General features: G+C 41.0%; 1 protein-coding gene across 1 annotated transcript in view; it reads right to left on the reverse strand.

Annotated features, from left to right (window-relative positions):
- Positions 1-1,886: 1,886 nt before the first annotated feature.
- The window catches only part of BLVRA (biliverdin reductase A), a gene marked incomplete at its 5' end in the record, with an annotated part of 91,729 nt that continues 80,341 nt past the window's right edge, over positions 1,887-13,274 (reverse strand). The window contains 3 exons of the mRNA XM_084230571.1: positions 1,887-2,149; positions 7,472-7,643; positions 10,393-10,500. Of these exons, the coding sequence (XP_084086697.1) occupies positions 1,894-2,149; positions 7,472-7,643; positions 10,393-10,500 (536 nt within the window). The 3' untranslated portion in view covers positions 1,887-1,893. The remainder of the gene's footprint in view (positions 2,150-7,471; positions 7,644-10,392; positions 10,501-13,274) is intronic.

Consider the following 13,274-nt stretch of genomic DNA (forward strand, 5'->3'; position numbering starts at 1 on the left):
AACCCCTTGCATCACCAGGGAGGTCCCATATTGGTCTATATTTAACAAGAATCTTGTGACATCAGTTCAGCAAGATTCCCTCCAATACTCCAAAGGTTTCCTCTCAGTACTCTTCCATCTACTGATCCCTACCCTGCTCCTTGGCTATGAATTCCAACTTGCCTAAGCTGGAATTCATAATTGAGCCCACTTTTATACTGAAGTGTTTTTTTTTTAAACTCAGAATAGCCTTTCTTCCAATATCAAATAGGAGCAATATTTTTCCATTAGAATTATCAAGTCCAAATGAGAGAAACCATTGTACTATGTTGTAATCATCAAATATTTCATACTTACTTCATGCTAGACAGATACAGAAGTTCCTGACTCAAGAGATAGATGTTGTGATAATAAAAGAAACAATGTATCAATGTTACAAATTATTTCATAAAATCTCATTTTTATTTATCTTATTATTTCATAAAATCTTAGGAATTCTTTTAAGACTTAAGTTTATCTATTTGCCTCCATCAGTGACCTCACAGTGGCTGAACTGTTGAAACCTCCAATGGCAAGAGGGCAGTAGGCACAAACTAAGGGGGAGCCAGTTACAGAAGCAAGAATCTAACACAAACTTTGAAGAAAACCAACAGACCTGCCACTGAAATGAAAGGACAGTTTCCTTGGACTCAGCTCTGCTTCAGGTCAGCTGAGTCTGATATGAGCAACAAGTCCAGACAAGCTAAGGACTGCAAGTATAAACAAGTTTGCTGGCTCTTAACTGGACGCTTCCTCCTTGGTCTCAAATCATATCACCTGCCAGCCTTCTGAGTACTTTACTAATTGGGAAACCTGACATGTCACTCGCCTGTTAAATAATACCCTTTGGTACCTCTACACTGCCTAATAATACCCAGCTCCTTCAGCTACTCCCCCAGATTCACCTTCCTACAATTCCCAGGCAACACTGACCCCAGGGCACTCACCAGAAGTTTCTTATTTTCTTCTCTGCTCATGCAAATCCTTTACCAGGAAAACATTTGCACAGCCTACCTATTCTTCAATATCTGGGTTGTAAAACTTCACGCCCATCTTCATATCTCTTTTACTGGACCTAACTACTTTAACACAGAGAGTGACTGAGAGTAGTGGCTATGTCTTGACTATTTTTAGAATTCCTAGTCATCCTGTATAAAGTTTGTGTGTGTGTTGGGTGGGGGGCGATAAAATTCCTTAAAGCATAGAAAAAGGTTGAAGGCCCTATTTAATGGTTTAGAGCATGATGTGGTTTAAAGTAAAAAGTCTGGGGCCTCCCTGGTGGCACAGGTGGTTGAGCGCAGCAGCTGTCCGCAGCCTCTGCAGCGCAGGTTCAATCCCAGCTGGTTGGGGAGATACCCATGTGGCGGGGCAGACCTCTCCTGTCTCGCCCGCTGCTCCCCTCAGCAGTGTATTTCAGTCAGTCTGCCTGTTCTGTTCCCCACTCTGTCTCTGGTGAATCCTCTCACCCTCCCACACATCTGGCCTGTATCCTGGCCTGTATACCTGTATAAGATAAAAAAAAATCTCTCTAAAAAAAATAAAGTAAAAAGTCTTTTTACTATTCTGGTGATTTCAAACAAGATTTTCTGATACATTAATGAAAACAAGGCTGATAATACAGATCTGACAGGGTTGTTTGAAAAAGTAAATGAAATCAGGCATATAAAGCATTTAGCTCAGCTCAGCCGATGTAAGTTCTTGCCTCATCCCCACTATATGTGGCCCTAATCCCAAAGATCACCCTCAAAACAGCTTGTGAAAATAAGCAAAATCCTGTTAACCCAAGAGGTTTAATTATGAGAACAGAGACAAAGGTTAACTTATGATAAGTCAAACTATGATCTCTTCTTGGAAGTGCTATGCTGATTCCTTCTCTTACTTCTTTGAGCAGTTTCTCTGGATTTCTTCTGCAAGCCCCAGGCAGTGCAGGATGCGTTTCTTTTCAGCAACCAGCTCCTTTTCAGAGAACTTGCCCAAGAGTTTCTGGACAAATATATCTTGATCTTTCAGGAAAATATTCTTATTGACTCCTACTTTTGGCATATTCTCCAGAGATCCAGATTTGAAATGGAAGCTTAAATGTCTGTTTCGTTTTAGACCAGGCCCCTTCTCTTCAATCCATGTCAATGGACTGTAAAGACAAAGGAAGCACAGTATTAGAGAATACACGGAAGCACAAAGGAATGCTTGCTGCCTCCTGATTGCCTAGCAGTAGATTTTGCACACAATCTTCCCTTCAGCTGTGATTAATGTGGTATTTTAGGTGGAATCCAGACAAAAGGCCTTACCAACCTCCAAGAGGTTGCGGGTAATGGTTGCCAACTTTAACGCCATCATTTATTTAATTTTGTTATCAGCTAGGGGAAGTCATTTAATAATTTTTGTGTGAATACCTGTTTGTGATTCAAGAGTTTTTACCTGAGTCTCAGGGATCTCTGTAGAGGGAGCCAGGTATGACTGAGATTATATGCAAACTGTTATTTCTTTATGTAGACGCAATTCTATGGGAAAGAATTTCTATCACATCTTCAAGGAAGTGTTTGACCTCAAGCACATGCCAGAAAATACCATATTCCCCTGTTGATTAACAATGCACCTATTTCCATGTGAAATTTGCTCCCCAGGTTCATGTCATCACTCACAAAAATCTAGACTATTCTTCTCCAAAGTCTCTTTTCTTTGGATTCATCTTTCTGCCTTTACAGTAAATCACAGGTGTTATCTGCTTAATGAAAAATAGAGACACCTCTGAAGTAGTCTTTCACCACAGTAAGAAGCTTCATTGAGTAATATAACAAGAAATATATAAAATCTGCTTTTAAAAATACATTCTAAGGACTTTTTAAATGAATTGATTTAAGGAGTTTTTACATGAAAGGGAAAAAACTACCATGATTTTTTTCACCTATGTAGAAGTATTTTTGGCTTGAGACAATTTTTTAAAATATTTTATATGAAAAAAAATTATATGACATGTAAATCATTAACAACTTTTGAATATGAATATTTTACTTGTTTTTAGTATGATTTACCTACATAACATGTATAATTTATGTCATTCAATATTTTATTGTTGCCACATATTTAAGCTCTATTAATATGGTTATCCTGCACTGAACAGCTCCATGCATATATACATATATAGTTTTCCCTCCTTCCTCTTCTTAGAGCAGAGTCCCAGGAGTGAGGTGACTTACTGTTGGCCTCTGGCTACCACTTGTTATATCCCACTTCCTTTTCTTTTCCTATAGGGATAAGTCAGGGTAAAGGACAAGGCAAATTTGTTTACTACTGTTAAAAGTGAAATAGTTCCCAGTGTGAATAGGGACAGTGTTAAATCCTGAGCATGCAACAGGGACTGACCTGTGGGCAGGTCTGACCATGGCTGCAATTCTAACCCTTACATCGTCAGCATCAGAATGATGAAACAAATACATAGTACTTCCAAGCTAGACTTGCATTACCTCCATCTGTAACCTCTGCCTTTCCCTAGGAAAGAAGAAACTTAAAATGAACATAGATGAGGTTTCATTCAAGGACTCAAATATTTTTCTCCTTCTGTGACTACCCAGTGGCCTTTTACTACTACTAACTAAACTTATTCTTTTACTACTATTAACTAAAATCAGCAATTAAAAGGATACCTCTCTCCCTGATTTCAACTAAGGGACACAAGTCAGAGTCAAGACACAGCAGGACTGGTTTTGTGACAAAATGTGTCAACATCAACAAAAAACTGCTTCTGGGCAAATCAGAAACGCCAAAGACAGACAGACTTTGAGGTTTATAGCACATCTTAAACTCCAGTTCCCAGAAGATAAGGCTCCAAATGGATAGGGTAAATTCTAACAATGCTCTTTGTTTTCTTCAATGAACAGACATCCATTTGATGTTTACATCAACAAGACTCCCCCAATCCAATTTCCTTGCCTTTACAGAAATCCCTAAAAAAAACCCTGCATATAAACCTAACTAAAAAGTCCAGGATCTTGGTGACCTTTTCCTGAGCTATTTGGAAGCTGTTCCCAGGCTCAAGCCCTCACTCTTTGATTCTTTAATGAACTCACTCAATTTTGCCTGCTTTAATTTATTTTTATTCAACATTACTGTAGGGTAAGAAAAAAATGTCAGGCTTTTCTGCCCTCCTGCCATCAGGTTAGATGATGGATCCTTGCGGTCCTGAATGCATGCCTGATGGCAGGCACCTGGAGTAGGGTGTGGGCATAGGTAGGTGGGATTCACCTGGGCTAAGACTGGGATTTTAAGGGCAGCATCACGGGGATGACAGCAGAAGCCGAGCAGACGCCGAGCTAGAAGCAAGAGAAGCAGAAGCCGAGAGAAGGCCGGAGAGCCCACAGAGTGAAGACCTGCTGGGGGCTGGGAGGCCTGCCAGCCTCCCGGCCCCCGCAGCACCCCTGCCTGCCATATGCCTGGTGAACCCCAATAAAAGACCTACAAAACCCCTGAGTGCTCCAGAACTCCTCCTTTACCCGTTCTGCATGGGATCCTAGAAAACCTGCTCAGTGGCCATTCCTGTTCCCTACAATTGGCATAAGTCGGCAAGATGATCCATGCAGACGGGTATGGAGCCCTCCGAAGACCTGGAGGGACTAAGGAGTAAAAGACTGCCTGTGATGACGCTGGAGGTGTCATGGCGACCCAGGAGATGGACAAGGTCCAGGAGCTACAGGACAAGACCACGCCTGGAGGAGGAGGAGACGCCTGAGAGGACCAGCCAACGACCCCTGAGGCAGCAAGAATCATCAGCGTAGAGAGGACCATGATTTGGAGCTCACCAGTGCTGATGTAGGGAGAGGCCTAATGGACTTGGTCTGATGGACTTGGACTGACAATCCCGCCAGAAGGCGGAGGACCTTGGCAGGTTATGTTTTTTTTTTGAGAATCTGGGGGTGGCCAGTGGGCCTTGATGGCCAAAAGCAGCCTGTGTATGCCCAGCAGCCAGGCAGAGGAGAAAAGCCAACTGAGAAGGCAAAAGCTGGTGTTGATGCTAAGTTGAGAAGCCCTGAGTGGCTATTAAGCAGCCTAAGTATGCTGAAGACCTGTGAGTCTCGTAAAATCACCTGTGGGTGATGCCCTGCTCATTTTTGAGTGAGGGTGAGGAGCTGAGGAACGTGTCCTTGGGGGACGGGTGGGGAACGTGGCTTGGGGTGGAGCCCAAGCCGAATATAGAGTTTGGATCCCCGACCCATGTGCTTGTGCAGTGGGTTGGCCTGAGTGCAGGGGTCTGCGAGTCGCATTGGAGGCTATGAAGGCCGAGTGTTGGAGCAACTGCAGACAGAAACCCTGAGGGTCGGCGATTACCCCCAACAGAATAGAATCGCCAATCCCAGAGTGAGTGCATCCTGCGGGGGGGGGGGGGGGGGATGCGGTGTGTGGCTTGTAGCCAAGACTATAGCCAGAGAAGGCCAGGAAGCCTGACGGCTCCTGGCGTGTTACAGTAGATGCTGTGAGTGATTCCCCTCCCTCGCATGAGCAGTGCCTTCAGCAACAGATTTGGTGGATCATCTGCGGGTACCAATAATTGTCTTGCCACTAGGTTGGTGCCCTGCCTGGAGTTATTTGTGTTCTGTTGTATTTTGTTGTTATATTGTGATGTATTTGCTTTTTTTTTTTTTTTTGTAAAGATTTATTTATTTATACAAGCACTGGGTACAGTCAGAAGCGCGGGAGGGTGAGAGAATTCACCAGAGCCAGAGCCGGGAGCAGAGCAGGCAGAAGGACCGAAGTACACTACTGAGGGGGGCAGCGGGCGGCAGGAGAGGTCTGCACACCATGCTGGACCCTCCTCCGGCGGCCGGGGAGCAGCCGGGGATCGAACCGGCACTGCAGAGGCTGCGGGCAGCTTCGCAACACAGCCACCGGGGAGGCCCTGTGATGTATCTGCTTTTAGTGGGCCATGGCTGCCTTGTTTATATTTGCTAAGAAAATTGTATATATGAAGACTATATGGGAGAAAACCCTAAGGGGGTGGACTGCAGGGTAAGGAAAAATGTCAGGCTTTTCTGCCCTCCTGCCATCAGGATAGATGATGGATTCTTGCAGTCCTGAATGCATGCCTGATGGTGGGCACCTGGAGTAGGGTGTGGGCATAGGTAGGTGGGATTCACCTGGGCTAAGACTGGGCTTTTAAGGGCGGCGTCACAGGGACGACAGCAGAAACCAAGCAGAAGCCAAGCGAGAAGCAAGAGAAGCAGAAGCTGAGGGAAGGCCGGAGAGCCCACAGAGTGAATACCTCCCGGCCCCTCAGCACCCCTGCCTGCCATATGCCTGGTGAACCCCAATAAAAGACCTGCAAAACTCACTCACTTTTGCCTGCTTTAATTTATTTTTATTCAAATAAAAATTAAAAAAAAAAAAGCCTGAAAAATGTCAGGCTTTTCTGCCCTCCTGCCATCAGGATAGATGGATCCTTGCGGTCCTGAATGCATGCCTGATGGTGGGCACCTGGAGTAGGGTGTGGGCATAGGTAGGTGGGATTCACTTGGGCTAAGACTGGGCTTTTAAGGGCAGTGTCATGGGGACGACAGCAGAAGCCGAGCAGAAGCCTAGCAAGAAGCAAGAGAAGCAGAGGCTGAGAGAAGGCCGGAGAGCCCACAGAGTGAAGACCTGCTGGGGGCTGGGAGGCCTACCAGCCTCCTGGCCCCTGCAGCACCCTTGCCTGCCATATGCCTGGTGAACCCCAATAAAAGACCTACAAAACCCCTGAGGGCTCCAGAACTCCTCCTTTACCCGGTCTGCATGGGATCCTAGAAAACGTGCTCAGTGGCCATTCCTGCTCCCTACAATTATCGAGACACACCTATATGGAAAAACATATAGAAATACACTGTTTAAAATATTTTACAAAGCCCAAATGCTTTCTAAGGAAAACTGTGAATGTGATTTTATTGTCAAATATTTGGCGAGGAAAACAAAGAATGAGAATTTTAGCAACAATATCACAATATATTGTGATGTTTAAAGCTGATGAGTAGAACCTTAAATGCTGAGGAGTATTTGGAGCTGTGATTAACAAGCAGAGTAAAATGTTAATGGCCGAATCTAGCCTGTAGTTGTATGGGTGTTTACGGCAAACTATTTTACCTTGCCATGTCTAAAACTTTCACAATAAAATGTTGGAAAAAATTCAAGTCACAGAAGTAACTGAACTCCTGCTACTACATCTGTTAATACACATTTGTGCGGCTTACACAACCTGCTCAAATCTCTACTATGTATAGCAAAGGGAATCGTGTTTGTATTATTTACCTTACAGAGCTGCTGTGAAGATGATATGAGGCAACACACATGGAATTTCAGTACCATATCTGTCTAGAGAAGCAAACAGTCTTGTGGAGTTGAAGGTGTCTCTAAATATGAGGAAACCCAAACTCTTGTGAACCCACGAGGATATCAATGTATTTCTTTTCCCTCAAAGTATCTCATGACCTACCGTTTGTTCTCTGTCTCCAAACACACAGTCATTTTCATATACTGATTCTCCTTTTGCTCTTCCAAAGTGGCAGACACAACAGAAAGCTCCCCAAAAAGGGACACCAGCCAGGTCAGACGAGAGATACCACTGAATGCAGGAAAGCCAAACCGCTCTTCTTCCAAAGGGCCAGCTGTATAGAATCACAAACACTTTCGGAAATTGGGAATAAGGGATGGCAGCTGTGGTGGGGGAGGGCATGATAGGTATTAAAGGCAGTGAAAAGACATGGCTGGGTGATCAGGACAATGCAATCTTGCCTTGTGATGTAGGGTATGCAAAATAATAACAATGATGAAAACTCCCTGAATCTCCATAAACTCTTGGATAAAAGTGTCTCCCCTTTTTTGGTGGTGTTTATTAAGTTCAGTAAAATAAAATATTTTATTGGAAATGGCAGTTCACAAAGGATAATAATGTTTTAGGCTTCTAATATGTGTGTGTGTCTATGTGTGTATAAACACTGTATTTATTTAACAAAATCTTATAAAAGAAGTTACATTTAGTTACTTAACAAAATATTGTAAAAGAAGAATCAATGTAGTTTAGTCCATCCAGTCCATATATACCATATCTATGTGATGGTGTGATAGTTATGAAAAAAATAATACCCACAAATTATGTCAATATCAATAAAATCAGTACAAAGTACATTCTTAGTCCTCACAATCTCATGTATAAAAAATACAGTCTAAAGTATCTGTATGAGAAATCTTTGGACAAGTTACTGTTCCCGTCCAACCTTTACTATAATGTATAAATTTAAAAGACTTTATACATGTTACATTGCTCTAGAAACTAAAAATTTCTTATATCTTTGATACTGACTTAAAGTAATTCATAGTTATGGCTATTTCTTAAAACTATGAGGACTATAGCTGAGGGAAGAAATCAACTACTGTACAAAAATTAACAAGGATGTAAGAAAATATTTAAAAATGAAAAAATAAAAAGGAAGTTATAAATAAAAGCAAGAGAAATTTTAAGTTTTCATAGACAACATTGTTTGAAATCATTAGACTCTAAGTATCAAACTTACAAAAGAAAAGCAGTTCTTTCTGAGCTGATTACAATTTGTTGTTGTTCTTTGGAGAGAGCTGCTATCAAGGCTTGAATCATGTTTTTCAGTCTGGCTCTGCCATATAACTGTTGTGTCAACTGTGAAGCTACACTTTCACACTTTTCGAAACCCTATATATTGATGGCAATAACTACCTACTTTATAGGATCAACACATGAATTAACATGAAATAATGCAGGTCACCTATTTAGCACAGTTCCTTATGCATATTTTATCATTATTTGTTGTCATAACTTTTACGGTATCATCTTAAAGGATGAAAATGGATCTTAAATGAAGTTCACTGTATTTCCTAGAAACTCATGGTAAAATGGTTTTATTAATTAACGATGCCAGGCCATGTCAGGGCTTCCTTTTTTTTTTTTTTAAAGATTTATTTATGCATACAATATCTGGGGTACAGGCCAGAGGCATGGGGGGCGGGGTGAGAGGATCCACCAGCGACAGAGTGGGGAACAAAACAGGCAGACTGACTGAAATACACTGCTGAGGGGAGCAGTGGGCGAGTCAGGAGAGGTCTCCTGCGCCATGAGGGTTGCTCCCTGGCCGCCAGGGATCAAATTTCTGTTGTTTCACAGTGCTGTGCTTAACCCCTTGAGCCACCAGGGAGGCCCAGGGCTTCCTTTCTGTAATGAAAGTCTTCAGGAATGTGGCCCAGATACTCCAGAGTATAGCCAGATTTTTTAAAAACTCCACTCAAAGATGGAGTATAAGTGGAGGTGGCCCCAGGATGCTCACTTCCAATTGCTAATGGAACTGCTCAAAGAATTGCTGATACAAAGTAAACAGCCAAACATAAAATATGTTGGCGACGGCTAATGTCCTTAGAATAAAGGGACTAATGTATATTCACTTTGCTATACAAAGTACATACAGATGTACTCCAAAACAATCTATCTCACTCTTTTTTCAAAAAAGAGGTCTCATTTTCAGTCTTTTTCTTTTCTTAAGATTTATTTATTATTTACACAAGCACTGGGTGCAGTCAGAAGCGCGGAAGGGTGAGAAAATTCACCAGAACCAGAGCGGGGAACAGAACAGGAAGACTGACGAAATACACTGCTGAGGGGAGCAGCAGGCGCAGCAGGAGAGGTCTGCGCACCCTGAGGGACCCTTGGTGGCTGCCGGGGATCGCACTAGCACTGCAGAGGCTGCGGGCAGCTTCACAGCCCAGTACTCAACTGCTGCGCCAACAGGGGAGGCCCCTCATTTTCAGTCTTAAGTAAAAATAATCTCTAACTTGTTAAGATTTCATGAGTGAAAATTCTACCCAGTAGATTGACACAGAAATACGAACATGTTTGAGATTTCTAACATACATTTTTACCTAAGACTCACTAAGCAATTAAATCTTATTTTGAGGGGGCCTCCCTGGTGGTGAAAGGGGTTAAGCACAGCACTGTGGAGCTATCCTGTAGCCTCTGCAGCACAAGTTCAATCCCCAGCCAGCCAGGGAGCTACCCACATGGTGCAGCTGACCTCTCCTGTCTCTCCCACTGCTCCCCTCAACAGTGTGTTTCAGTCTGTCTCTTCTGTTCCCCACTCTGTCTCCAATGAATTTCCACACCTCTGGCTTGTACCCCAGCTCTTGTATGAATAAATAAATCTTTTTAAAAATAAATAAATCTTACTTGGGGAAGAATGAAAATAGTTTTTCACAAAAGTGTGAGAAAATGAAATTAAATTGGCCTTCAGTAATAGAGTCTTCAGCAGAAATTAATCCAAGCTTATTAGGAAAGAACCTTGCTGACCTTCCAGCTTCACCAGTTACACATGACCTGTGATTTCACCTAAAACTGACCTGTGAAGAGAAGAGACCCTTTCAGCAGGTCTTTTCCTACAACTTCTTTTTTCAGGAATGCAAACTCTTCCATTAAGAGTTCAACGTGCTCTTCATGTAAGACTTTCCCTGTTGTGACAAAAATGGGTAAAAAGGAGAGTTAGGTTTCTCTTCCTTCAGTACAAAAGGACACACAGACCTTGGAACCACCCTGGGCACCACTAAACCCTTAGATATCCCAGTTAAAGGTGGTGCCAGTTCTAAGTGCACAATGTAGGTGAAAATCTAAAACAAGATGGTATCCACATACCCCAACAGCAAGATGAGATCAGAAAAGTGTCTGAGGGCAGCCAAGTGTTAAGTGCTATTCTAGACAGAAGGGGATATGGCAGCATGAAAGTTCAAGGAACAATGAGAAGAAAATAATTTTAGGGCTAGAGAGGAGTTCTTTACTTCAAACTATTGGAAGAACTAGATGCTTTTTGTTTAAATGATCCAAGTTGGGAAGAGGATAAAACCTTAATATTCATAACTACAATTCTGAATTCTAAGGGAAAGTTGTTAAAATACTTTGTTCTCTTAACTCTCTTAGTAAACCTAGCCAAAAGCATTATAAAATACCAGAATTATTTTGTGATTAGGTGCAAGGTAGGTTATGATGTAGAGTTTCACTGAAACATAGACCGAAATCTAGACAACTGGAAGATGGTCCTGGGATGTAATAATAATTGTAATAATCACTGCAGAATGGGCTGGGCTTGTTCTGCACCTCATGAGCAGCTGCCATGTCCTGTGAGAACCAGAGAACTAGGTGTGTGGGAGAGTGTGATTCCCCCTAGCCCATGAATATGGCAAAGACATACTTTTAAATAGAGGTTTCTCTCCTGTGGGTGTTTTCATATATATTTGATTTCCTGTGAGGGCATACTGAGTATCTGGGATAATGTTTCAGAGCATATTGTGTTCTTTTTAGCATTATTTCCATTTCTGTATTTTCACACCATGGTCATTAAAGAAATCTGTATCTTTGTACTTCTTATTGGTTGTTTTTCTACCATTCACTTAATGCTCTGTTGTAATAAACACATGGCAAGCATGTTATGTATGTATATACATACATGTGTATAGTCATACATTCACATAGGCACACAAATTCATATACATATATTCATAACTCTTCATTGAAATTATTTTCAAAAGAAATGAGCATACCAGGCATACAGATCTTGATATTGAAATATCACCAACTGCACTGTTGGAGGGAAAGTAAGTTGATGCAGTCATTATGGAAAACAGTACAGAGTCACCTTAAAAAACTAAAAGTAAAACTATCATATGCTCCAGCAATTACAGTTCTGGGTATTTATTCCAAGGAAATGAAAACATTACCATATATGTATATGAGTCTGTGTATGTATGTGTGTGTTTAACAGCATTATTTACAATAGCCAAGACATGGAAGCAACCTGTGTCTATCAAGTTGAAAAGGAAGTTGAAAAGGAAGTCATGAATACATACTGATACAAAGTAATGAATTATCAGAAAGTGTGATAAACAACAAATATTTACTAAGTTTCAAATTCTCTTGGACAAAAAAAGCTATTGATTACAAAAAAGTAATGTTTCCTATTTCATTTATATTTTTATTAATTTGAGTCATCTTTTTCTTAGTAAACCTAGCCAAAGGTATGTCAATTTTATCTTTTCAAAAAACCAACTCTTAATTTTAATGAGTTCTTCTATTGTGTTTTATTTGATCTTTTCTATTGTCTTCCTGGTCTTTATTTCATTTATGTCTGCTCTAATCTTTATAATTTCCTTCTTTCTGCTACACTTACTCTTCCTTTTCTATTTCCCTAAGATGAAATGTTAGATTATTTGATATCTTTCTTTTTTCTTAATGTAGGTATTTCTTAAAAGTGTGTACTTTAATCATAGAACTGCTTTTGCTGAGTTTCATAAGTTTTGATATGCTGTGTTTCCATTGTAATTTATCTCAACAATTTTGTGTGTATGTGATTTTCCTTTTGACTTCTTTGATACACTGGATTTTCAGAAGTGTGTTGTTTAATCCACATATTTGTGAATTTTCCAGCTTCTGTCCTGCTATTAACTTTTAATTTTATACCACTGTGGTCAAAAAAGATACTCATTAAACTTACTAATGTAATCTTTCCTGAAGATTGTTCCACATGCACTTGGTATATTCTGTAACTATATAGGTCTGTTAGTTCATATGACCTGTAGTTTAAATCTGTTATTTCCTTTATTGCCTGTCTGACCTATTCATTGTTAAAAGCAATTAACTTAAGTCCCTTACTATTGGGCCTCCCTGGTGGCACAGGCGGTTGAGTGCCACTTTGTGAAGCTGTCCACAGCCTCTGCAGTGCGGGTTCCAACCTGGCCAGCCAGCTGGCTGGCAAGAATCCCAGATGGCACAGCAGACCACTCCAGTCTTGCCTGCTGCTCCCCTCAGCAGTGTATTTCATCAGTCTGCCTGTTCCGTTCCCCATTCTGTCTCTGGTGAATCCTCTCACCCTCCCATACCTCTGGCCTGTACCCCAGTGCTTGTATAAATAAATAAATCTTTAAAAAAAATAAGTCCTTTACTATTGCTATATACTTTTGCCTTATTTCTGTAAATAATACTTAAATATATTTAGGAGCTGCAGTTTTTGTTCGTATATACATATATTTGTAACTGTTAAAATCTCTGATAAATTGACCTCTATATCATTATAATAATGACCTTCTTTGTCCCTTGTTACAGCTTTTGACCAAAAGCCTATTTTGAAGATATAATAATACTCCCCCATTCTTCTCTTTTGGTTTTCATTTGCATGGAATATTTTTTCATTCCTCCACTTTCAGTCTATGTGAATATTTTAAACTTAAGCAAGTCT

This window comes from Talpa europaea (genome assembly GCF_964194135.1).
Source record: "Talpa europaea genome assembly, chromosome: 3".
Classification (NCBI taxonomy): Eukaryota; Metazoa; Chordata; class Mammalia; order Eulipotyphla; family Talpidae; genus Talpa; species Talpa europaea.